Source organism: Drosophila mojavensis, unplaced genomic scaffold (genome assembly GCF_018153725.1).
Source record: "Drosophila mojavensis isolate 15081-1352.22 unplaced genomic scaffold, ASM1815372v1 contig_74, whole genome shotgun sequence".
NCBI classification, from domain to species: domain Eukaryota; kingdom Metazoa; phylum Arthropoda; class Insecta; order Diptera; family Drosophilidae; genus Drosophila; species Drosophila mojavensis.
The window spans coordinates 13921318-13947848 of record NW_025318899.1 but is presented as its reverse complement, the minus strand read 5'-3'; the positions used below and the strand labels follow the sequence as shown (position 1 = coordinate 13947848).

Sequence of the window (26531 nt, the reverse complement as noted above, 5' to 3'; positions counted from 1 at the left end):
TTTAAACAAAAATCAATAAAAACGATAATAATTTATCAATTTAAAAAAAATACAAATACAAATTCTAATTCTCACTCAATAAATTTTGCAAGAATTTCAATAAATAAATTGTATAGAAAAATTAATATTTATATATAGCTATACTAAAATCTTAATAAGCAAAACCTGTTAAGCTGCTTATGAGATAAAAACAAGCGACTAAACAGCAAATGCTGCAAACTAAACTCAACAGCAAAAGCAAAAGCAAAAGCATAAGCTAAGCAAACAGTAAAAGCAAAATCAAAACAAAAACAAAACAAACTACAAACTATTGCAGAATGTGAAGGAAAAACTGTAACAAAAACTGCTACACAAAGAAAAGCTTTGGCTTAAGCTTAAGCTCGAGCGCTCTCTCAAGCAGCGGCTGCGCACGCTCTCTGTTACGCTCTCTCTCTCTCCCTCTCTCTCTCTTGCTCGTTACAGCTTGTTCGGCTGAGCGCATGCGCAGTTGCCGATGTCGTTGTCGTTGTCGCTGTCGTTGCCTTTGCTGTAGCGGCCAAGCGGCAAGAAACCAGTTTCCAAGACATGCGACTGGAAATCAAATTAGCGAGCTAAAAAGCTTCGTTTCGTTACCAAAAAGACGATTTTATGCCAACGCAAAGTTGGCCAACAATCTGCAATTTCAGTCTGCAAACGGTCAGCCAGGTGAACGGCAGCCAAGACAGGTTGGCAACAGTAAGTGGGCGTGGCTAAGCAACGCTGCGCATGCGCTGCGTTCGCACAAGTGTATATATGTGTGTGCGTTTGTGTGTGGCTGTGTGTGTGTGTGTGCGTGTTTAGCATTGTGTTGTAAAAAATTATATAAAATTTATATGACCAAACAAAAGTTTTGCATGCAAATTGATAGTGGTTGATGATAAAATTAATTTTCGTCAAAAAAAAATATATATATAATCAAATTAAACGCAGTCGTAAACGCCTTTGGGCAAAAGTGTTAAATGCAGCTGTATTGGTGTGAAAAACTAATGCGCAAGTGTCGTAATACTCTCAACAGAGTTTTCAATGAAATAGCGCTAAAAACTAAAGATGAAAATTAAAGTAAAAAAAAGAAAATAGTTAATCTAACGCGTGTGTTAAAAATATAAAAAAAAATACACACACATAAAATTAAAAACAACAACAATAATTTTCACAAGTGCACGCACACTATGCAATAAAACTGCAATGCACGCACACACATACATATGCAGGCATATGTTAGTCCCTCCCTCTCTCTCTCTCTCTGCCTCTCTCTCTCTCTCACAGTTGTGTGCGTGTGTTTGCAGTTTATTGTATAAAATTTTCCATTTTATGCTGCATTTTTAGCAAAAATTTAGCAAGGAAAAATATAAATGTATATATTGAAAATTTATTAAAAAACTAAAAACAAGTTTTGGATTATTTGAAAAAAAACAAAAAAAAAAAAACACAAATATTTTGCTAATTTTAAGGTAAGCCATGTGTCTCTATTTGAAATATTATGCAGCATCTTTTTTAGCCCAGCAGCCTCTTCAAAGCTCAGGGCCAAAACTCTTGGCAAAACTTTGCAAAATTATCTCAAGCGTTGCTAATTATTTGCCATGTACAACTTTTGCTGCAGTTGTTGTTGTTGTTATTGTTGTTTGCTGTTGGCTCAAAACACAACCAACATATTGTTGGTGTTGCTGTAGCATTACTTGCTGAAAATACACAAACAATTGCCATAATTTGTTTATACACAATTTGTTGCCTTTTTATCTATGGCTGGCGCATCTCTTGGCCAAAGAGCCCAAACAAAACATCGCCGATTTTACTTTCATCAACAGCTACAGTAAACACAACAACAACAACAACAGCAACAATAACAACAACCGCAACAACAACAGTTACAGCAAACAAATTTTTAAATTTTACTTTCATTCATCTGCGACCAAGCGTATGCGAACATTATTTTTATTTCTTATACATTGTTTTATTTTTATATATATATACATTATTTTTTCTCTTATTTTGTAATTTCTTCAAGCACTTAGTGCTCATTTTTTCCATTACACCCAGTTTTCCTAGCACTTAAATTTTTGTTAATTACTGGGAAACACCTAAAAGGCCTTTTAGATGCGTGTGAAACGGAGATTTCTCATTGAGCTGATGCTGCTCTCTTTTATTTCTGTCTCACCTTTTTTTTGCATATGCTCAAACGACTTTACTCGAATAAATCGCAACCGGAATCGGCGATTAGCTTATTTGGCCATAACAAAAGCAAAAAGTAAAATAACAACAACAACAATTGACAAGCACACAGATTGAAACTGAAAACTGATTTTCCAAAAAGAAAACTTCGGTTTCACTTGCCACTTGCCACTTGCAAACGCGAGCGAACGCATTCAAAAGTTGTGAAGATGAGAGCAAACTGAAAATAATGTTGATATACATACACATACATATATCAATTAACTTTGATGAAGTGTGATATATATATTTTATACATTTTATATATATTATACAAAAATGTACATATTTTTCATGTTTATATTTGGCACTAAGCACTTCTGGTAATAGAAATAGTTGCAAGCATTATCATAATCATTAGCATATAATAATATTTTGTAGGAAGAACATTCTGATTAGAATCCATATTAATGAGCCGTAGACACGCTATGCGTTTTTAAGGTCAGAATTATAGAAACGTCAAGGTCTTATATTATATATGCTTTTTTTCAAGAAAATTTTTAAATAGGCAAATTACATATATACTATTATATACTAAACATAGATACTATTGTTAAGAAACGACCAAGATTTATGGCTTAGCATTGTGAACTTGATCTATCGCCATAGGTAAAATATCTCTTGGCAATAAAAAAGTTGCTTTCAGTCAAGTTTAAAGTGCTATTTTAGGTTTCTAATTAATCATCGTTAAGCTATTGAGATTTAGTGCTGATGCATGCCTCTTAGATCTCTATCAAGTAACTTGTGATAGTTGTACTTGAGCTACTCCCATACGCAGTTGGCAACAAGTGAGCGATAGTGTATAATTGGCTTAAGCTAATCTTGGCAATCTGCCCGAAATCGATTCACGCTGACAAATGGCTCTACAAAGGGCAATTAGCTAAGCCCACATTAATATTGTATAATAGCATGCTAAACAGATCGAAGAAAACAAAACAGAAATAGAAGAAAAACAAAAACAAAAACTGCACCACAAAATTCAACAGAAATCCGAAAACCACAACAGCTGAGGCGACCTTGAAAGCAAACCACAAAAAATATAACTTAAAAAAAAAAGTCAAATGAAAAGTCCAAACACCGAACGGAGATGCTAATTTTTTGATGACAACGCAGCAGCTCGAGTCAGAGTTTGGAACCGGCATCTATTGAAGATCAGCAGCGCTCCTCGAAGAGGCAACCGGTTGACACGACACGATGCATAAATTAAAATATATATATAGTATATATATATATATAAAGTATTATCAAGTCAAAATAAAAAGGAAAAACTGTGTAGCGAAACCAGTTGCTGACGTCGCTGCGACGACACATTTCACAGAAATTTGGTGGATTGCTCGCATTAGAAATGCAAATGAAATCGAGAGCTCTTTTTGTCAGCCGAAATATAGGGTATAGTCTCTATATATATACATACGTATTTAGAGTATATATAACTGGCAGCTCCAGACGAAAGTCTGCGGCCTTTTGCAAATGCATAAATTTCTGTATTCTGATGGTGCATTGTCTCTCACTGCGACTGTGACTGTGACTCTAACTGTGACTGCGACCTTAAGCCGCTTCCAGCTCTGCCTCCCCTAGCATCTCTATGTTCATTGTCTCTGTCTAGCTAATATTTTAATTAGTTAACGTCATTTGCCAAAATCAACTTGAATAAAAACGGAGAGAAAAAAAAAGACAGAGAACAAATATTTATAGAAAAAACCCACACACGCACAATCAGAGATTTTATTGCTAAATTATGTGAAAAACTCAACAAATTTGAGTTTTGCGATTATTTTTCTGCCAATTTGCACAATTTCAAGGCGCTCGCGCTCATAAAAAGCCCCAAAAGAAAACTATAAAATTAGATAATTCACAGAAATAGAAATAGAATGGATATAATAAATAATTTCACAGAAATAAAAACTAAAATTTAATTCAATTAAATTCTTATTTGAAAACTTCCTGTGATACATAAATTGGTTCTTTGATATTTCCGTTATCTAAGTGACTAGAACTAAAACTGAACTAAAACTGTGACTGCGACTACGACTTAAAATTTGTTTAATAATAAAATAATGTTAAGTTCACTGTGACTTTAACAGTTACTGTAACTGTATTTGCAAACTGATTTAAGCACTGCAACAGATACCAATAGATACCATACCAATATAACTCATCCTTCTGGAAGATCAACTGCACAAGCTTCGATTCTGATTGCAGCACAGGTTCAAGCTATGCAGAAATATTTGTGTTTCGCTTCACATCAGCAGCAATTATAGATGTTACTAAATCGGCAGCTGTGACTGTGATGAAAATTGTAATTATGGTGAAGCTCTTATTTATAAATTAAACTCACCCAGAGCAGCTGTAGCTGTTGCTGAAACTGCTACTGTGAAAAAAACTGTGACTGCTACTGAAGCTGTTACTAATCAGAGAACAAAAATAAATTCTTATGCTGACTAATACACTCATATATATTTCTACATATACATGTATATTTTACCTATATAAGTGTATAAGAAATTGCTCTACTTTAGACTATATAAAACAATAAAATTATAGCTATTACAGTGACTACGACTATAACTGTGACTGCTACTGCCATTTGCCTGCCCATCATCAATAATTTGTTAAATTGAAGACAAACGAAAAGCAAAGACAATAACAGCTCCAGCAACAGCTCCAACAACAACAGCAACAACAATTTTACCGGTATTCGTGTGTTTGTAAGCGATCGTGCTTAGCCTTGAATTTGAACTTGGCTAAAAGGCAATTCAACAGCACGGAATCTTCGAGGCATATCAATACAAGTCAGCGACATCCACACAGACAGACAGAAAGCCGCGCTTAATGGTGGGCCGTAAAAAATTAGATGCTCATCTTATTATTATTGTCATTTGCGGCGCACAATGGCCAGATATTAATATATAGTATTGTTTATGACAACACAAAGTGCGGCCAATATAAGGGAATCAGCAGCCATAAATTAATAATTTAACTTGTTTAGTATGCCCATATATCATACCATAACATAAAAGTCGAAACGCGCTTGACCTTAGATATTTGAAATAAGAGATGGAGTACTTATTACATATATGGAACAGAGAGAGAGAGAGAGAGAGAGAGAGAGAAAGAGAGAGAGTGAGAACAGTAAAGCGAGCTTAAATGCCAACCATAACTTGATTATCTATAATAATATATATAAAATATCTTGATTATCTATAATGTCGGCTCATTAAATTATTTGATCATCAAAGATTTTAATTCCCAGCTTTATTCAGCTTGAGCGCTGCGTAGCTGAACCCTTTGACATTTAAAAAATTTATACAAGCCTGCATCATGTTGTTGGAGGTTGCATGAACAGAACCAGTTGGCTGCACTCGGCTATTATCATCATTTGTCACATATTTATCTAAACTTAGGCTCAAAATGTCAGAAACTGCAAACACGCAGCTGGAGACATCGTCAAGAGACATCATCATAAGCCACAACAACAAACATCAAGAAACCAAAAAAAAAAAAAAACCTACTTAAAATGCGCGACACACATTATTTTTGTGGATCGGGGTGTGAACGGCAAAATCTTTGAACTCCGTCGCATTGGTAAAGCACACAGAAAGAAGAAGAAAACGACAAACGATAACCGACAGACGCCAGCGACATACAAAACAATGAAAAAAAAAAAAAACAAAATTGTGCCATGAATAACTGAAAGGCTGAGCAGCTGCGCAGCTGAAGCTACAAAAATCCATTACCCAGAGCAAATCCATTGAAGCTTCCTCTTTGCCAAAAAGTGAAGAAAGGAAAACCAAAATAAACAGTCAGCGTCGCGTTGCGCTGTCTGACATTTCGAAATGCGCATACGCCCCGTTAAACGAATGGGTAATCAAATTCAAGGAAAATCAATAAACAATGCATAATAAAACTATTATCCGTTATATATATCTGCACCATCTGCATATATATGTATGCATGCAAACAATGCCAAACTGACGAATTACAATGCTCCAATGAACCTTTCGATTTGTTTCACTAAGCTAAACCCGCCTCTCTTACTCTATCTGCCTCTCCCTCTCTCTCACTGATTTTGCAATAAATCAACTGCAAGTGTTTAGCAGCTTGGAATTTGCAGTGAATATATATATATATATATATAGTATATATGTATGTATACTATGCTTAAATGATATCAATATAAATAATTAAAGCACTTACTTTTTATGGCAGCTGCCGCTTTTGAAATTTTGATTTTTGCTTTTGATTTTGCTTTTGATTTTGGCTTTTCTTTCATATAAATATATGTATATATCTATATAGATATATTTGCACAGCCAATTAAAACGCATTGAAAATGAAAGTGTTGCCGCATTGTAATTGTAATCTATTGTTCACTTTTCAATTTGATATAGTTATGCATTGCCCGACTGTCTGTTCGTCTGTCCCTCTCTCTCTCTCCCTCTCTCTCTCTTTCTGCCCATCTGTCTTGCTCTGTATTTGCTTTTGTTGTTGCCCTTTCGCTGAGCTTTACGTAAGTGACATTGAAGGCAGCGGCTAATTATGCAATTACTAACTACTTCAACTGAATCAAAGTGTTTAAATTAACGAAAATTCAACGGAAATAAAAGCGAAGCAAAAGCGTTTAAATCTATCATAAATTGAAATTCATAAAAAACTGCAAAATGTACAGTCATTTCATTTATTTATCTTTTTTATTTCATTAAACATAAATTTATAGGCATTTCGTTTTGTTACTAAAATAAAAATATTTGGTTTATATGGTTTTATTAGCCAATAATGCCAAATTGCCAAATAAGCTAAAGAGTAAATATTATTTAACTTAAATTCAGCTTAAGGTGAGCAAGAAAACTTTTTATAAGTTAGGTTTTCTACATTTCTGAACAAAGAGCAAATCATAAATATTTTAAATCTTAAACGAAAAAATATATATATTTAAATATATATTTAAGTTTTAAGCGAAATACATGGCTAAGTATATTTACTAAACAATTATGGAATTCAACGTAAAGCAGTTTCACTTCTTCCATTTTCATCGTTTAGCCATAAAGACGAAGCATAGAAAATCAGACGATTTTAATGTCTAGAATACTTTCTATAGCCATATTCAGATATATGTATATATTCATATACTCATATGTATGCTAGGTTCAGAAATCAATTGACTGAATGACGGCCGAGCAGCTGCAAAAGTAACGTTAATCAATATAAATATGTATATGTGTGTGTATGTGCTTGTGTGTAATGCAGTTAGGTGTAGCTCCGAAAAAAATCAGAAATACTTGAGAATTGCGTGCCGAAAATGTTAATTGAAGAACCAAACGGAATCGAGAGACATTTCTTTTCTTTTCTTTTTATCGTTCAGTGACTCTTTTAAAGCATAAATCTTTGACCAAGTACATGGTTATGACTGTGAGTGTGAGTGTGTGTGTGTGTGTGTGTTCGCTTGTGTGGGCGTATTAATTGGCAAATTCTCGCATTTTTGTTACAACACTTTGTGTCTTTCCTTTTGCTTCATTTCTTTTTCTTCTTTTTTTTTTGTGGAATTTACATAATAATGTTATTATATTTGTTTCTTTGTTTTATTTCTGTTCAAAGCATACCAAAGCGGAAAATATAAATACAACAGTCACTGAAGAGTCGTCATAATGAAGAGAGCCACAAGCTGGCTGATCATAACAGCGACAGGTGAGTCGAGCCGAGTTGCTCAAGGAAAGGTTGCATTAACTAAATTGTTGTCCCGAACTGGATTATGGAACAGCAGCAGCAACTGCTGCTGCTCTGATATAATTCAGGCACAAAAACTGTTTCGCTTATGCAATTAAACAAAAAAACCAGCTATAATTTAACACATTTATTTCTTGTTTTTTTTTTTTTTTTTTTATGGCCAGTGCTGTTATTGGGTCTGCTCAGCTCTGCGGATGCTGCGCTGCCCTTCAAAAAGGTTTCCATTGCCAAAAATCCCGCCTCTACAACCACAAGCACAACGACCACCACAACGACTCCAGAGCCTGTCACAGAGAAGGAGGAGCCGCCCACTGCTGAGGGCGAGGAGGGCAAGGTGAGCACTGCATAGCACTCTCATGGCTTCAGATCGGCAATGAAACTTCTCTAATTTGCAGTCGGAAAATGGCACGATCTCAAAGAGAAAACTGACGGGCATACCCCAAATCGATTATGTCTGGGATCCAAATCTGCCGAGGGAGCTGAGAGGGTGAGTTTACACAATATATAAATAAACAGAATGTTTTTCGTAAGGAAACCGTAAATAACAATTTTTTGTGTACTTATTTTTTTTTTTTTTTCTTTAATGCAGCTACAATCTCTCGACCTATCCTTTCTTGTCTTCCGTTCCGCCCATGGATGAGATCCACTTCAAGTGCGAGGGTCTACACGATGGCTTCTATGCCTCCATTGAGTACAAATGTCAGGTAAGTGAATTCGTTAATGATAAATTACTCAAATAAGACTCATAGGTAAAATTTTCAGGTAATTTAGGTAATTTAGAGAACAGAAGTGAGAAGCAATGTTCTGATTTTCATTCTCCCATATTTAATGTCAATTTCCATCCGTCTCAGATTTGCCATCGTTCCTCATGTTGTTAATCTTCCCACTCTGTCCCTCTCTTTGCATACGACTCTTGCTTTGCTCTCATTATGCACAAATGCATACAAAGATCTCGTCTCCTATATTTTTTGTGGAATAGTTCTTATTCCTTAGCCGCCCATTAAAACATTCAAATCTCACTAATACTCGAAGAATATCACATAATAATCTGTAACTAACAGACTATAAAATATTCTCCAAGTAAAGGGTCACTGGGGCCAGCCAAATTATATGTTTTGCTAACTATGTTATGTGTCGGTTGACCTTGTGTTCACAGTAGCGCAACGGGGAATGCGGTCTGGGGAGTGGGGACTGGGGAATGTAGGAGGCGACGTTATCCAATTGGCCAAGTTGAACAGCCAGCTACCACGTAACTCGTGTCCAGTAATTTCTCTTTTAGCCGCCGTCGTGTGGCTTACGTGCCCAGAGGCGAAGCCAAGAAAGAAAAACATTACAAAAATAATGATAATAAAAAAAACTTGTCTGCGTGTCGATCTTGACCTCAAAATGAATTTTGTTTGCCTGGCAAAGAGACGTTAAACAGACTTCATTCACACCTCCAGTGGGAGTACCCGATTTAGTTGTACGCAAATTACACTAACAGCTCTCCCAACTATTCGCAGATCTATCATCATTGCGTCTATGGCATACGACACGATTTCCTTTGCGCCAATTTCACGGCCTTCGATCAGCGCACCTTCATTTGTCACTTTGCCTCCGACGTGGACTGCGAGGGCTCGCAAAAGTATTGGAACAGGTGAGTGCGAAACACAGGTGAGCTGCTTAGCGCACCGTGACTAACTGGAGTTGTTGCCTCATCGCACAGAAACGATGAGCTGTATATGGCCACCACTACGTCTTCGACGAGTACCACCACAACGGAGCCACCACCACCACCACCGCCGCCACCCAGACGTCGAGGTCAACGTCCCTACCATCGGCCCTACAACCGCCGACCCGTGGATGACTATTACTACGACGAGACTGACGATGAGTACTACGATGATCGCTATAGTCGTCGCAATCCACGACCCCGCCCACGCAAGCCACAGCTGGACTACGACGATGAGTACGATGAGAAGAAGCCGCTGCGACACAATAGAAATCGCTACAGGGATGAGGAAGATCTAATAGACGAGGACTACGAAGATCGTCGTAATAGACCTGGCGGCCGTCGAGGAAAGCCCCCAGCGGGCGCAGTCGGACGTGGTAAGGCAGTGCCCCGCAAGCCCGGACGAGTGGATGAGCGTCGCAGCTTTACTGAGGACCGCGATGTAGAGGAACCACGTCGTGCGGCTGGCAGACGCCGCAGCAGCGATAAGCGCCCGACGCCCTCGACAACAGCTGTGTTGGATGAGCTCGATGAGTACGAGAAGCCGTACGAGCTGGATCAGGAGGAGGCAGCCGAGGAGCAGACTCCACAAAAAGTAAAAACCACGCCCAAGCCGCTGACCGAGTTCGTCACGCCGAAAGCAGCGGCTTCCTCTGTCTACGCCCGTCCACGTGCCCCACCCCGCATAGCCCGTCCCGTGCCCGTCAACGAGAAGAAGAAGTACTCCTATCCAGTGCAGAAGAACACGGCGACTACGCCAGCTTCAGCTGGTAACGAGCAGGAGGACGACGATTACTATCAAGATCGTGAGCAGCAGGAGGATGACTATGAGCAGCCCGTACAGCCAGCGCGCTCTGGCTCTCGTCGACGCACTGCAGCGCCCAAAGAGCAGAAGCCCACGCGCTCCACGCTACGCAAGCCGGTCACAGACAAGAAAACACTGCTGGATCTGGAAGACGACTACGAGGTGGAGCAGAGGGAGACGCCACGGCGCAAGCGTCCGCAGGCCATCAGAGCGCGTGTCCCACCTGCCGATGTGGACTTTGTGGATGATGTGGACTACGAGGAGCGACCAGTGCCTGTACGAGGTCGCGTGCGTGCCAAGGCAGGAGTAGTACGTAAGCCCGTCGCGCGTCCACGCCAGCCCATTGTCCACGAAGAGGAAGAGGAGCTGCTGGAGCCCGTCAGCGAGGAGCTGTCGGAGCAGCAGCGTGCTCCTCCAGCGCGCACCAAGTCCAACTCCTTGGCGAGCTTAACTCCGGCGCGTCGTAATCAGAAACTGGCGCTGGCCGCGCGTCAGCGTGCGCTGCCCACCTCCACGACAACAGCAGCACCAGCCCTGGAAGAGGAGCTAGCCGAGGAGGAGCCATTGCAGGCGGAGAATGAAGAGCCTGATGAGCCACTGGCGCCCGCAGCACCACCTAAACACCTGCGACCCGCTTCGGTACGTGTGGTCAAGCGACCCTTCCTGCCGTCGCGTGGCGGCAGCCCCTATTTGCCGCGTGGCCTGCAGCCGGTGGGTGTGGCAGTGCGAACGGGCCAGCTAGCCAATGAGGCGCGCACCACAGACAGCACGCCCATTGACATGGGCTCGACCATATCGGGCGTGCGCCTGCTGGAGCATGGAGCTCCACTGCTGCGCGGCGAACAGCCAGACAGCGATAGTGATGAGCTGCCGGCACCGTCGCCCAACCCACCGCGCACCACATTGCCGCCACGCAGTGCATTGCCCACGCCGGTAACGCCGCGTCGCCCCGAGCCACCACAGCCGGTCAAGCTCAATCTGGACGAACTCTATGAGAACGACTACGATGTGACGCTGAACGATGCGCTCGATCCCACGCTTAAACCGCTTACGCCACTGCATCCACATCAACAGCATCAGCATGCCAACTATCAGAGCCGGCCCTATGCCAGTGCGTATTCAGCTCCTGCACATGGTAGCGGGTCGTATAATCCATTTGCCGGCCATGCCAGTGGCAACAGCAACTATCAGCAGGCATCCATCTATCAGAATCATTCGCCGTCATCATCCATTGCATCCGCTTCGCAGTCTCAGTCACTGTCACAGTCACAGTCACCGTCACCGTCACAGTCACAGTCACAGTCACAGTCGCAATCGCCACCGAACTATCATAGTGATTCCTATTTCTCATCGACAGATATACGCCGGCGAGCGATTGTCCCGGCGCAGAACGCGCGTTCACATAGACACGAATACGCTGCCCGAGGAGCAGTGAGTGGCGCCCAAGTGGGCACACGACTTGCCCAGCATTACTATGATGAGTTTGCATATTAGAGTCGCGGTTACAAGTCTGTGAAAAATTAAGGTACATCACATTGTGGATCTACGCATGCGAATACAATCTAATATATGTATATCCATATGTCTACTTTCAGTTTCTTCAGCTGTATATAACTTTCAACAACTAGAAGGCAGATCGGTTGCCCAGGCAACTGCTTTTCTACACTATCTTTTACGCTATCTAATTATAATATATTTTTTCTCTAGTTAAAGTTCAAGCAGGCATCATTTTATCAGCTCAATTTGCGCTTAACTTTCTACATGAAACAAACAAAAGAAAACAAAAACACTAAATTTAATAATATATACATTGTATAATACTCAATTGTCGTGATAGTAGCCGAGACAAAAGGTAATCTTCAAATTTTGTCTGCTAATTTTTATGTAGTACACAAACAACAAATCAATTCAACATTATGAACAACAAACAAGAAACATCAACAATCAACGTGAACAGCCTCTGCGCTTAGCTAAATACTCGGACAAGAAAATTAAAACAAATTAATTTAAATTTAGTATGCAAGACAACATTTTGTGTGCGTGTTAATATTTAAGCTGTATTCTAGGCTCAAGTCGAGTGCTTAAACAAAATTAAAGATATGAAACAAAACAACTAAAAACTAAATGCGTTACGAAATCTTATTTACATTGAACTTTATTGCGTTTCGCTGGTGCAGAGGCAGCTCTTCAGAGCCTCCGTTGCCTCCTCCAAATGGTCAAGCTTTTTCATAAGAATTATCTGGGCACAAATATATTATTTAGCTATGAATAAAGTAGGTATAATTGGACTTACCTTGGCAGCTGATATTATTTCGTTGGCCACCTTAAGTGGCATGAATTCCACAGCTTTCACCAGCTCGAACGGTCGTGTCTTGGCCACATCTTCAATGGTTCTAAAGCCAGCGGCATAAAGCTGCTTGGCGCGATTCTAACAAATACAGCAGAGTTACAAAAAGTAATATGGCCAAATGTCCTGAATCACTCACAATCTTTACAGCGGGCAGCTCGAGCAGTGGTTCCAGTTCCTGCGTGCCACAGCGATCCATTTTATGATTGATGCGCTCGAACAGAGGCTTGAAGCACCAGAACTCGTCAATTTGCTCGCACAGACGAACGATGGCACTGGCTGCTGCGGTGCTTTGGCTGATCAGCTGCTGCAGCGTTCCGCGCTCTACATTGTACTTGCTGGCGATGCTGGGCAGGGGATGTAGGCTGAGGACATCTGCTAGAATGAGCACTTTGTAGAGGCGATTCAATTGCAGTGCCAATGGACCCTGCACGGACTGCGTCTTCGCTAGCTTGGCGGCATGTGCTTCCGTAAAGCCCAGCTGCTTGAAGAGCGCCTGAGTCTGGGCCGGAAGCAAATTGTACTCGCGGAAGAGTATGGACGCATCGGCAGGTATCAGCTCATCGCCACGCTCATTAGAATTGAAGCACACAACCAAATACAGCAGATGCACGTAGCTGGTGAGAATCAGCTGCTGTTGCGCCAGCTGCAGTTCCTTGTGTATGGCAAAGGTACGTTTGTAGTCTATGCCCGCCTTGAAGGCGGCGCGCCCAATGCTCGTCAGTTGAAAACGCGTAGATTGACTAATGAGCAAGCGACGATCGGGCGCCGAGCGACCGCTCTGGTTAATGTCTTGCGTGGTCATTATGTCCGAGCTATTGGGCTTGCTCTTGGGCGCACTCTCTCTCAGTTGCAGCACTTTGTTCTTAAACATATCGCGCAGAATGCGCAGCACCAGCTCATCCACAGCAACTTCCAAGGCGGCGGCCTGCACGGCTAGCAAAGTGCTGTTCACTAGCCGATTGAGATCGCGTCTGCAGTCAGCAAGATTCAGGCCAATGACACTCAGTATTAGAGACTAGAAATAAGTTTGACTAAATAGAAGAATTCGAATAACAGATTGCATAGACATACCTGCAAGCCAACAGCTTCGAATTGATCCAGCGAACTCAGTGCCTTGTCCATAGGCGAGAAGAGCATTTGACCAACCAGGGCATTGTCCTTGCTCTGAGTAATGAGAATACTCTCGCCAGCCTCGCCAAGACCAGCACGACCTGCCCGTCCGACCATTTGCTTGTACTTGCACAACGTCATGAACTCTTGACCCACATAGGGCGCACGTATGATCACACGCTTGGCTGGCAGATTGACGCCCGCAGCCAGCGTGGAGGTGCAGCAAATGACTGTGATGACGCCAAAGCGATAGGCAGTTTCAATATATTTGCGCTCGTCCGTGGTTAGGCCAGAATGATGATAGGCAATACCATACGGCAATGTTTTGGCCAACACTGGACTTAGAATGCCACACATCTTGTCGAGAGCGTCCATGAGATCAGCTTTTTCGCTCTGCCGATGCTCAAAGAACTTTTGCTTGGGCACAATGCGGCTTAGTAGCAACGCTACATTCTCACAGTTCTTGCGCGTGGGACAAAAGACCAGACAGCAATGCTCCGGGGCACATTCGGTTATCAAGCCAGCCAAATGATCAGGATCGGCACGCTCCACAGCAGCGCTGTACTGTAAAAGAGTAAAATTGTAAAATATTGATGGTAGAGAGTAGCCACATTCCTACATTGTAGTTAACCGTGCGACTAGGCACAAAAATCTCCTCAAGCGTTTGTCCAGCTGAATTGATTTCCAGCAAATCATTTCCACATTTAATGAATTCCTTAAGCTCTACTGGACGAAAGCCCCGCGTATACACATCCGCATTGAGAAAAGATGAGATTTCATTCAGATTGCCAATGGTGGCGCTCATGCCTACAATTTGAATGTTCGCTAAAATCGGAACAAAGTAGTACAATTCGCACTTGAATATTTATCTATGTGGGTAAACATGTGAATACCTTTCAAGAACATAACCTTGGTTAGGAAAGCCTCTAGTGTCGCACCGCGTCCGCGTTCGCCAATCAAATGCAGCTCATCAACAACTACCATGCCGATTTCATGTGCCCTTTGCGCATCGATCAGACTGTCCATTAGAACGGCGCCCTTCTCGATAGAAGCTACAAACAGGCTGCGTCGCTTACGTTGCGGCTGTGGCGGGCATTTGCCCTTGCCCGCCGTATACTCATCCACAATGAAGTCGAGTGCAATGGCAAAAGGTGACATTGCGCTTACCTTCTCCTGCACGATGGACACATATGGGAGTATGAAGAGGACATTCCGTTCTCGGCAAAGCAGCTCGCGCAACATTAGGATTTCGGCAACCAAAGTCTTGCCACCGCTAGTGGGCAAAGCATAAATAAGATTCTTACGCTTGTGTATGGCAGGCAGATTCAAACACTCATCCTGCCATTCTGAAAGAATTTTAATATTAGCTGTAGCATGCCATGAGCAACTTACTCACCATATAAACTTTTGATGCCCTTGTGCTCAAATATTAATTTCTTCACCTTATCCGGCAGTCCATAAAAATCGCCTTTACTGGGAAAGCTGTTGTTGTGCTCTTCCTTAGAGGTTTCGAATTCGGAAAACGCCTGCGTCTGCCAGTCCAACTGATCGAGCGCTGCAAGGTCTTGTTGTGCCTGTAGCATGGAACGGTTCTGTAGCGCTTCATATGTTGCATACTGTGTGCCCTGCACAATACCTTCCAAAATGGACTTGGATATGAAGGACATTGACATGGAGTCCTCTTTGGTTTGAGTGGCGGGTATTTGTAGTCGATCTGGAGATTTGGGAACTTTAAAAGCCACTGCGTCCATAAAAAGTTGTGTATTTTGTACAAGAGGGTCGCTATAATCATCACCCCCATGGAAAATATTCTCCATTTCAGTAACTGTCAAATCATTGAGATTGATCTCTTTGAAGCTCTGCTCTTTTATGTTGTTCTTTTCTTCAGTCTTCGCCGCCACCGCCGCTGTTTCGTCTGAGCTGGGCATTGAAATATCACCAAAGAGACTATCATCCGACTGGCTCTGATGAAACTTATTGCTGGTTTGACTACTGAAAGGTGCAGATACGACATTATTTTGTCCACTAAACAAATCCTCCAACTTTGCATTTGAAAAAAAACTGGCATCATTGTCCGGCCAAAATATACTCTCGTTCATTTCCATGCTTTGTTCGGGTCTATTATGGTCGACACAAGCTCGTTTAATAGGCACATTATGTTCTGGTGTTGAGCCTTTGCTTGTAAATTTCCTTTTGGACATTGTATAAAGAAAACATTACTCAAATGCAACGCGCCAAAAAGTGCAATGCAGCTGATTTTCCATATGATAGTGGTGCCACTAAGATTCCCAAATGCACTAGTATTTTATGCAATTGATGGTATTTTTTCGATATTTTGTCTAATTTTAAGTCCAGAGAAAATCGAAACTCCTAGAATTTTATTTCATGTGGCATATGGTCACACTTACGATATCAGTTTTCATATTGTTGAGCGCAGAAGTTTTTGCATTGCAGTTTTGCATATATTAGAGCTTCTGATTCACAATTCTCTTCAATGTGCTTCCGTAATGGCTGCGCAATGCAGTTATTGGTACTTAGAGCACGTCAGCACCGGCAAAAAATTAATTCTTCAGTCTGGCGACAATTTAGTAGGCAGGCACTCGTGTTGCAAGATTGTCTTAAAGGATTATGATTTTTTGTCTCGGCAGCATGCGAAATTTATAATAAATAGTGAAAATATCGTGAGTGTGGAGCAGTTGGTAAGTTGTCTATTTTATGTACAAGTATAAACTATTTATAATAAATATTTCATATTGATCATTGCAAGAATGCGTTAAATGGCATCTTTATAAATGAAATTAAGCTCGAAGTCAAGATTCAATCGCTTACATCCGGCGATAGAATCGGCCTTGGGGTACAAGTTGAGTCCTTGGATGATGTGGTTCCCCCGAACTATGCCATATTTCATTTAAAGCAAATGTGTCCCAACGCTGCAGATATTGTCATCATATCAGATGAGGAAGACATTGATCTGACACCGCCCAGAATTGTCCCAAAAATTGTCAACAATAATAATGGGGACGCCTCTGAATTGCAAAAGCCAGAGGTTAGCAATGTTGAAGGCTCTACTGATGAATGCACCTCAAATGCAACTACAAATCGCCCAATACATTTGCCAAAGCTGCCAGAAGTGAAGCAGGAGTTACTCTCTCAGGCAACCAAAGAGATTGAAAACATATTCGGCGAGCCCGATGAGGAATTGCTTGAATCGGTGTTTCAAATTAATCCTTATGTCTACAAACAGCTAAACAACAATAACATTGCGCCATCTGGTGGTAAAATACATGATGGCGATGTAATTGAGCTGCCCGAAGAGGTTAACTCGCCACAACTAAAGGAGAATTTCCAAAATCCAGACATGCCACCTCCAAAATTGCCTGTCGCATCAGACAAGATATCAAAGGATGATAAGATAATTGTAGATGACAACGAGGATGACTATGATGAGAATTTTGAGCTGTCACAAGCTGTTTTGCGCGAAATGAAAGAAGAAATGGCCGATAGTCTGCATGAGGACTGTGACAGCGAACAGGAAGAAGAAGATTTTCAGCCAGCTGCGCCGTGGGTTAAATCAGAGATAGCCACAAAAATTGATGACGATGAAATTATAGTCATTGAGGATGAAGACGATGAACTCTATAGCAAAGTGGCGGATTGGTCATCCAAACTGCTTACCCAAAATATAATGTCCCAGGTATATCCACTAGATGATGAAAAGGACTTAAATGACGTCAATAATGAGGACAACATCAAAGAGGACAATAATGTCGAGGAACAGGCTGTGAAGTTATTAAATGATAATAGTTGTGATACTGATACCGACAATCTTACCCAGCATCCGATTTTGATAAGACGCAGATCCAAAGCGTTGCGTATTGAAAGCAGTGAAGATGAATCTCCAGGTAAATAAGATCTTTACTTATTTCTGCAATATTTTCAAATCGTTTTCTTTCAGACGACAGCAACATCATAGACAAATCCTTTCGTCCTCAAGATGAAAAAGACGAGGAAAATAATATGCAGGAACTGGAAGTGGTTTTGGTGCCATTTGCTAGTGTTCCAGATAACGAAATAGATACCAAAAAAGGAAAAAAGAAGTCCACACCACGCAAACGTAAGAAAACAGTTTCAGAACGCTCTCAGGGCAACAAGGGGTCAGTTCCATTGTCTTCTCCTACACGATCTTCAGCTCCAGAACCAAAAACACCTGTAGCCAGTCCAACAGCATCTTCATCTGCAGATCTCAAGACACCTGAGAAGTATCGCAGCCCACGCATGTTAAACAGATCCAAATCCTGTTATGCGGAAGCTCCCACATCTTCGTCTTTAAGTATACCAGTTACTTATGACAAGAAGGAAGACAAGAAGACATGTGGTAAATTGTCAGATCCCAGAGTATCAAAAACAAAATGCAGACCGCGCTCAGAAAATAGATCCGAATCCTCTCTCATGGACTTACCAAAGTCATCAACTACAAAGAATCTTAATGAATTACCAGAGTCTAAACTACGCCCAAAAGAATGCAGTCCACGCATGATGAATAGATCCAAATCCTGTTTGATTGAAAATCCCACGACTTCATCAAATATACCAATTGCAGATAAAATAAGCGAGGCTCCTACTAATGAAAATGGAAATGATGCCACAGTCAAGAAACCTGATAGCGGACTTTCCGTAGGCATGTCAATAGATCGCGACTGCGCCAGCGTAGCGACACGAAATGTTGAAAATCCTCGTGGACCAACTGTAATTGAGGCACCACATTTGCCCATTTATCGTGGCAAGCTGCGTGGCGTTTCAGCAATAAGCAGGAAAGAGGAGCGCAAAAATATAATTCTGGAGAGGCAACGCTCTGCGGAATACCAGGCAGAGATGAAAAGGAAATGGTATCAAATTCGGCAAGCCAGAAAACGCGAGTGCCAAGAAAACAAAGAAAAGCGTCGTGAGCAGCTAAAAAAACTAACCGATAAGCCCAAGCCAGATGAGACGACGGAACGTGCTGATGCGCGTAAACGAAAACTAACCAATGTACCTACGCCGAGTAATTGCAATCGTGGTGATTTTCTTACCAAGGACATCCAGCCACCAACAACAAAGAAGCCCAGACTAGAGAAAGTCCCAGCAAAGCCTGAAAAACCAACACCCAAGCGACGGGCTACTATAGAGTCCTTCTCACAGCAGCTGAGTGCTATGGATTTAATTAGAAATCTACCTGAACCACCGAGCCGCCCGAGAGTACGCAAAGATGCCGAATTGGCGCGCAATCAAAGGACCTGCAATCGCGTTACCTTTGCCGAAATGGATCGCGAATTTGACTTGCGCCAAGAGCGCGAGAAGCGCGCTAAAAGTAGTCGGCATGTTCGATTCAACGACAACTTGCAAATCAAAATAATCGACCGGGTTCCAGGTGCTAATCGCAAAGTGGGCAACTTCAAGGACACCAAGAAGATAACTTTAAGTACGTACGCGGAACGGCGCGCTTGGTCGCAGGCAAAGGGCAGATTGGAGAACTTCAGCGATTTGATAATGGGCAACATTCTGAGCTGGGCAAACCAATGGCTTAAGCTGGGCAGCGCCGATGCAGTGGCTGAGTCTGAGGTCCTAATACCCATTCCAAATGAATTCAAGAGCTATAAACAGTACAAAGAGTATGTAGACCTCAATTGACATTGTAATGTAAAATGACTTAATTCGATTTCAACTTACAAATGTAGGATTGTCATACCATTGATGAAATTGGAGCTGCTGACCACCATAGAGCGCGACTATAAAATTTCCAGCTCGACGTTTGAAGTCAATTTGAAAAACATTTCAGGTTCCAACTCCCGCAACCGACCTCGCTATGTGTTGAATACTAGATGTAAGTCTCTTTATTCCATTTATATTTGAATTTCATAATGGCTACTCTTTAATTTCGTAGATAATAGCAGGATCGGCAAGAGATTTGATCTGTACACTATTAGTAGTGAAGACAAACTGAAGGAGACGTTCGCATCACTTCCTCAAGTTCAGCGCGTTGCTGGTAAGTAAATAAAATATCAGATTAATAAAATCATATAATTTAAATACATTTACAGGCAACGTCTACGATTTGTCTTTTGAGATTTTGCAAGAGGGCATCAATTTAGATGTACTCAATTCGTGCAAGATTTTCACTGTTCGCCCTGTTGTGGATAATATTCGCGTGGAGATGGGCGCCTTCAATGCAATTTATTTGATGGGCCGCTCACCGCTATTTCATCGAATCCTGCATCCCAGCGAGACTGTGTTGTCGTACGACAACAAACTAGTACAACAAGCTGATTACAAAGGATTCAAGAAATTGAATGATCATCAAATGGATATTTGCCAGCGCACTTGGAGTCGTTTGATTGACGACTCAACGCCTAGTGTAACGCTAATTCAGGGTCCGCCCGGCACGGGCAAATCTGCTGTAATCTCAAATCTAACGCTGCAGTGCATGTATGGTAGCAGCAATATTTCACTCGACCGAAAAGTTCTCATATGTGCTCACAGCAACGCAGCAGTGGATAATATCACAGCGTATTTAAAGAAAGCTCGCTCGGCTATGAGCCACTCACATTTTGAGCTCATACGCTTTGGTTTCTTTGAGAAAATGGATTCAACCGTGCGCGATGTCTCGCTGGATGCCTTTCTCCACAAGAAACTTGCCGAAAAACGCAATCGTCTATCAGCCGAAAATATTGAAGCACTAAAGAAGCATCAGCAGATGCTGGAGAAAGAAATTGCCGATATTAAAAAGCTTCCTGATCAAATCAATTATATACAAAATCAGCTAGATAGCAAGGAGAAACAATTACGCCTGGTCATGCAGCAATTAAAACCACAGCTGACCCCACGGGAAGAGCACGAGTGCTCCATGATGGTCTTGCAACGAGCTAACATAGTCTGCACCACACTCTCCAGCTGTGTTAAGCTAGCCAACTTCATAGACTACTTCGACGTATGCATAATTGACGAGGCAACACAGTGCACCGAACCCTGGACCCTTCTGCCATTGCGTTTTGGTGTAAGAGGTCTTGTCCTGGTGGGTGATACTCAGCAGTTACCTGCCACCGTACTGTCCCAGAAGGCAATTGAATTTGGTCTGGGTAATTCCATGTTCGATCGCATACAGCGCAACTTGAAGCAGCAGCTGGACAAGCCGGGAGGCAATCACTTTGTTCATACCAAAATATTTAAATTAAGCAAACAGTATCGTATGCATCCAGAGATTTGCAAATGGCCCAACAGTTACTTCTATGATAATCAGCTGGTGAACGCCGAATGCACCCATAAACTGATCTCTCCCTTTATCCCGTACTGTGTCATCAATTTAAGCTATACAAAGGACACCAACGATGCGAGCAGTCGCAGCATTAGCAACGATGAGGAGGCACGATTTGTAGCCAAGTTGCTCCTCGAGATGGACAAGTTGATGCCTGTTAAGCATTTTCATTACGGACTAATATCTCCTTATAGCAGCCATTGCTATACACTTAGCCAGCTGATTCCCAGCCACATGAAGATTACGCCGCAAACAGTGGACGCGTTTCAAGGACAGGAGCGGGATGTCATAATCCTATCGAATGCACGGACACGCGGCGTTGGCTTCCTCACTAACTATCAGCGTCTTAATGTGGCCATCACTAGACCGACTCGGTGTCTAATTATCTGTGGAAATTTTGATGATCTGCAGGTAAGCATTATATATAAATTAATATTTCGTTAAAATTTTAATATCTATGCGTTGGCAGTCTGTCAATATATGGCGCCATTTGCTGGACGATGCTCGAAAACGAAACGTTTACTTTGATCTGGAACGCGGAGATGTTGAGGATTTGCAGAAATCCCTAATTAGTAAGATGCTTATAAAACCAATAGAAATTGCGGATAATACACCGTCGAGCTCAAAGTGATCATTGCAAATGATATTTGCATTACCAAAGTGCCCTAACAAGTTGTACAAATTTTAAAAAAATAGAAACTATGTACATATTTAACTTACATAGAATTAACCTGAAATCTTTTGTGTTATGATTTTGATTTTCCAACACAAATAAATTTAAGTCTTTTTTTTGTTTTATTAATTTTAATTTAGTTTTGTAACATCAATAGAGACTGATCTTATATTTAAAACAGTTGCTCGATTCTAATTTGCACTGGATGAGCTAACGGAATTTCTCATTAAAATGATATCTCATTCTCAAAAGGAACTATGCATATACATATATATTAATGCACACAGAAACGTTTCTAGTGCATATAAGAACTGAAAATATTTGCATTGAAGAATAAAATAAAAATATTCAACTATCGTTTTTATTGCACTAGAAATAAATATAACATAAATTGAAAGTCTTTAGATACTTGATCGTACGTATATTGTTAAGTTAACAAACTAAAATGCTCATCCAAAAAATGATGTTTTAAGTTACAAATATTTACTAAAGAACATTTCACAATCTAAACTAGGCGCGCCTCTTCTCTGGCATGACTAAACTCGGCTCTCGGCGTAGAGGCGTAGAGCTTTATTATTTTAATAGTAAGTAAAGTACACATAGATGTACTAGATATACATATATATATATACATATATCTATATATATATTTATATATTTTGTAAATTCACACACGGAGACATAGACATTAAATTCATTTCATTGGATCGCTCTAATAGTTGCAGTTGTTGTTGTAGTTGCCTTTCGCTGGCTTTCATTTGCAGTGTTTAATTCGATTTTGTAAAAATGTCAATCTAATAACGCAATTATAGTTTGATTAAAGTTAATGGAATCGCTTTATAACAAATCACCGGTAATCGGATTGCAATTGCACTGTATAATGCCATTATCATAATATTATTCATAATAGTAATTGTAACTGAAATAACTTAAAAAAATCGTAAATAACAACAAAATTCTAAACTATAACTAAAAACATAACAAAAAAATTATGCTCAAGAAATTAAAACTATTCATATAGTGTTCGATTCAATTGAATCACTTTTTGGGGCCCTTTACATTATCCAATTAGCGCTTGGCGAATGTTCATACACAGAAATAAGAATATCAATGTATATACACATATGTGCATATATACATGAATATAGATTTCCTTTTATAATGAATATATATAGAGATATATATATATAGAGACGTACGACTAAAGCAAACAGTTGTTGTTGTCTAATATTTTTAGTTTAGCATGTCGCCAAGCGAGTCTTTTAATGACTGATAAATTTGGTATTGTTGATCCGGTTTAAGATTATAAATCTGAAAGGAAGGCATAGGTTAAAACCTAATTATAAAGACTTGTATGGAAGGCGAAACAAACCTGTGTCAATAGTTTTGACGGAGATGGAGTTCTAATGAAACTTGAAATGTAAACGTTGACAAAGGTGGCCATCAAAAACTGACAGTCGAAACGATCCATAATGCCGCCATGGCCGGGAATCATGTCACCAAAGTCCTGAAAATAAAGAAAGATGTTTCAATTACAGACTCAGATGTTATAAGCAAGGACTTACCTTAATTTTAAATGCACGCTTGAAGCCAGAAGCAAAGAAGCCGCCAAACGGTCCAATTATAGAGCTAAACAGACTCAGCGAGATCGAGTGCCATACGAATGGATAGATATTCAATGATTTGCCAATACCGAACTGAAATAGCAGAGAATGCACAAAAACAAATCAATACTAATTAGGGAATCCATACTGTGCACGTTTAAATTTGTTACTTACCAATTTCAAGCTGTATTCCTGTGGCGTAAACAGATAACTGGGCACGCAGGACATTGTCATGCGACCCAGTTCCTCCGAGTATTGAATGGGGCATATAAAGTATTGGTAATTGCACAAAATATAAGAGAATAATATGCCGAACAGAACGGTTGCAAAACCACCACCGATAAAGCCCTCCCAGGTTTTCTTGGGGCTCAGCTTGATGAGGGGTGTGCGTCCAAAGAAGAAACCAAACACATAAGCCATGACATCATTGCAAACAATCATTGAAACGGGCACTATAAACCAAATAAGTCCCTCGAATATGTTTTGTATAATTAGATAACTTTGGGTGACGACAATTAGCAGCGAGACGTGCGTCCAGGCAAATAGACTGAACTGCTTAATATAATATTTCTTGACCAGCGATAGCACGAACCAAACGAACCCAACGATGTACAAGGCAAACGATAGGAAGCGATGATAGGTGACTAAGAACTTCAGGTATTCCTGCAAAATAATTCATTAAAAATAGGTGAATTCCTAACAAAGCTGTTGAGGACAGTGTAAGCCACTTACCACACGATTGATGACCACACCGAAGTAGTCAACTAGATGCTCGCCATAGAAGAAATAGTTGGACGTGAGCAAGAAATACCAGGAGAGACTGCGAAACCAGGGCAGACCATGTATGCGATACACTTGATAGCCAATTGAGATAATCTCCTGAAAGCACTTCACCTGCACGAGCAGCGTCTATAAATGTCGATAAGTGGTTAATAGTATGTCATCGTGGGCACCATTTCGCATTCGAGTTCGTTAACGTACCGTAATCATCAAGGCCAGGGGGCCGCCATAGATGATTAATGCAAATCCGCAAATCATAATCCATGTGAATATGCCCCGGATGACCCAGTTCTTCCAACTAAAACAACATTCGCAAGCAAAATAAAGAAATGCATATGAAAGCAGAGCTATTATTATTAAACACTGTGCCATAATTGGATAATTTAATGTGCCACGTGGGTAAAAAATAAATATTAATATATTAGGAGTAATTTGTAGATAAAATTATAATTATTTACCCGCAATACTAATAGCCATAAATTATATTTATATTTAATCATATCTTAATTTTATTTACGATAAAAATGAATTTATATCAAAGATTGGAAAATTGGCGGATGACCGCACTTCGAATAGTTGCTTGAATATTTAATTGTTTTTATTTTATTTTATTTTTATTTTTTATAAAAATTAGGGATAGATAAAAATGATCATAAAAAGGACGATAATCAAGATGTTTACATTTTATAGTTTGAAAATTCTCTCTCTACGTCTACATACATTTAAATAAATCATAATACCCTTTAATGAACCCCAATTTTTTGCAGGGTATAAAAATGGATTATTTTTGTTTCATGTTATTACTACGCACCGATTGCACACATCTGTATAGTGAAATAATTTTGGAATTTCGCGCATTCTTTCGCTCGCAATATCATTATTTATACACATCATAAATCTTTGTTTGCACATACCGATCGGGTAAATCCTTAAGAGCAGAGTCCAAGATCTCGGGCGTTTTGTCCGTGCCTTGGGGCAAATTTTTGGCCAGCTCCTCAACGAACTTCTCCTCTGGGATTTTCTCCTCCTCTGAATCGACCTGCAAACATTTTATCAGAGCCAAACAGCCACTCAATCATCAAAGCGATATATAGAAATTAAAAAAATTGAGACTGTTCGAATTCAAAGTCCAAAGACGTCGGGTAATTTATGTATATAGTATTGCGCAAAGTATAATCGGAACATTTGGACAATTTATCCAAGTTTATTGTTGTTTGGCGCTGGTTGGTTGTTTCAGTGGCGTGTTTTGTTAGTATGTCGAAAATTTGGCGGGAGTGATAAGAAAGTTGCAAGGCTAGTTGGAGCCTATGCCTGGGGTCTTATCATTATCATAGAGACAAACAGAGGAATCATATTGTCAAAGCACGTCTCTGAGGTCGATGGGTGGTTGCTAGGTGGTTGGGTGGTTGTTAGGGACGCTTCCGTAATGGTCACTTAATTGGATTTGTTTGCAATACACCGGGGTCTTTGTTATTGTCACTTCTGTCTGTGTGTGGGTGTGTGTCCATGTATGTATGTCACAGTTAGATTTGTGTATGTAGTATATTTGTTATTGGTTTTTCTCCACTTGCGTCCGCTCTCCTTCTCATTTTCTCAATACACACACTCTCTCTCTCTCTCTCCCACTCTTGATGTCTCTCTGGATGGCGCTCTTTTACCACCTGCTCGTGCGTCAGAGAATAACAAAAACACTGCACACAATGTAAGGCACACGTACAAACATACGTGTATATAGTAGATATCTTGTTGTATTGGTATACATAAAATTCGCTTTTTTTGTATGCGCTTCAATGAATTATGCAAATTATGGAATGCAACTACTGAATACACGTATCCACCGATAAATGTAGATATTTTCAATCTGAATTGACCTGGATAACTTACATGATCTGAAGAATCAGCTGCGCTGTTTGCGGCAGTCAGAGCCGCAGCAGCCTCGTCAACATCGTTTTCTGCCTTTCTGCGTCGCACTTCGGCCATGTTTATGCTTCGGCACGCTCTACAAATTTATTTTAAATGCCAATCGCTTTTTCCTTAATTGCAGTTGACGCGCAGTTGTAGTGCTGCATAAACAAGAACTTAAAATTTAAATCGTCCGTTTTCTGCTTCTACACAACACACATACAAGCTATTACTACAATATCAATTAAAGCGGTGTGACCGGGTATACAAATGTTTGAAATGTGATATTTTATCAACAGCTGTACCGATAGACTACAAATTCGATGACAGTTTGCGTTCGATACTAATTTGCACTGTA

At 40.5% G+C, this 26531-nt stretch overlaps 4 protein-coding genes across 6 annotated transcripts; 2 read left to right on the top strand and 2 right to left on the bottom strand.

Moving 5' to 3' along the window:
* The first annotated feature begins 611 nt into the window (after positions 1-611).
* LOC6582425 (nucleolar protein dao-5) lies at positions 612-12585 on the top strand. 3 transcript variants are annotated; one of them, XM_015162440.3, is made up of 9 exons: positions 612-714; positions 7822-7911; positions 8115-8284; positions 8346-8437; positions 8540-8654; positions 9453-9586; positions 9656-11577; positions 11824-11991; positions 12062-12585. In XM_015162440.3, the coding sequence occupies exons 2-8, from the start codon at positions 7872-7874 to the stop codon at positions 11958-11960; spliced, it is 2610 nt and encodes an 869-aa protein (XP_015017926.1). In that variant the 5' UTR covers positions 612-714; positions 7822-7871; the 3' UTR covers positions 11961-11991; positions 12062-12585. The 3 variants fall into 3 exon arrangements, with proteins under 3 accessions (XP_015017926.1, XP_043866002.1, XP_043866003.1); XM_044010067.1 differs by having other exon boundaries at positions 9656-11991; XM_044010068.1 differs by lacking the exon at positions 12062-12585 and having other exon boundaries at positions 613-714; positions 9656-11105; positions 11824-11985.
* LOC6582424 (helicase POLQ-like) lies at positions 12472-16190 on the bottom strand. The gene is made up of 7 exons (XM_032731332.2): positions 15323-16190; positions 14820-15272; positions 14546-14751; positions 13888-14490; positions 12953-13831; positions 12760-12894; positions 12472-12705 (listed from the first exon to the last, which is right to left on the bottom strand). The coding sequence occupies exons 1-7, from the start codon at positions 16125-16127 to the stop codon at positions 12622-12624; spliced, it is 3165 nt and encodes a 1054-aa protein (XP_032587223.2). The 5' UTR covers positions 16128-16190; the 3' UTR covers positions 12472-12621.
* Positions 16191-16314: 124 nt separating this feature from the next.
* Positions 16315-22016, top strand: LOC6582423. The gene is made up of 7 exons (XM_002008090.4): positions 16315-16625; positions 16694-17828; positions 17882-19574; positions 19641-19786; positions 19847-19948; positions 20004-21625; positions 21684-22016. The coding sequence occupies exons 1-7, from the start codon at positions 16434-16436 to the stop codon at positions 21843-21845; spliced, it is 5052 nt and encodes a 1683-aa protein (XP_002008126.3). The 5' UTR covers positions 16315-16433; the 3' UTR covers positions 21846-22016.
* A 216-nt stretch (positions 22017-22232) lies between these two features.
* Positions 22233-26438, bottom strand: LOC6582422 (phosphatidate cytidylyltransferase, photoreceptor-specific). The gene is made up of 8 exons (XM_002008089.4): positions 26156-26438; positions 25186-25310; positions 24473-24569; positions 24224-24400; positions 23666-24154; positions 23453-23584; positions 23260-23394; positions 22233-23198 (listed from the first exon to the last, which is right to left on the bottom strand). The coding sequence occupies exons 1-8, from the start codon at positions 26249-26251 to the stop codon at positions 23121-23123; spliced, it is 1329 nt and encodes a 442-aa protein (XP_002008125.1). The 5' UTR covers positions 26252-26438; the 3' UTR covers positions 22233-23120.
* Positions 26439-26531: the final 93 nt, after the last annotated feature.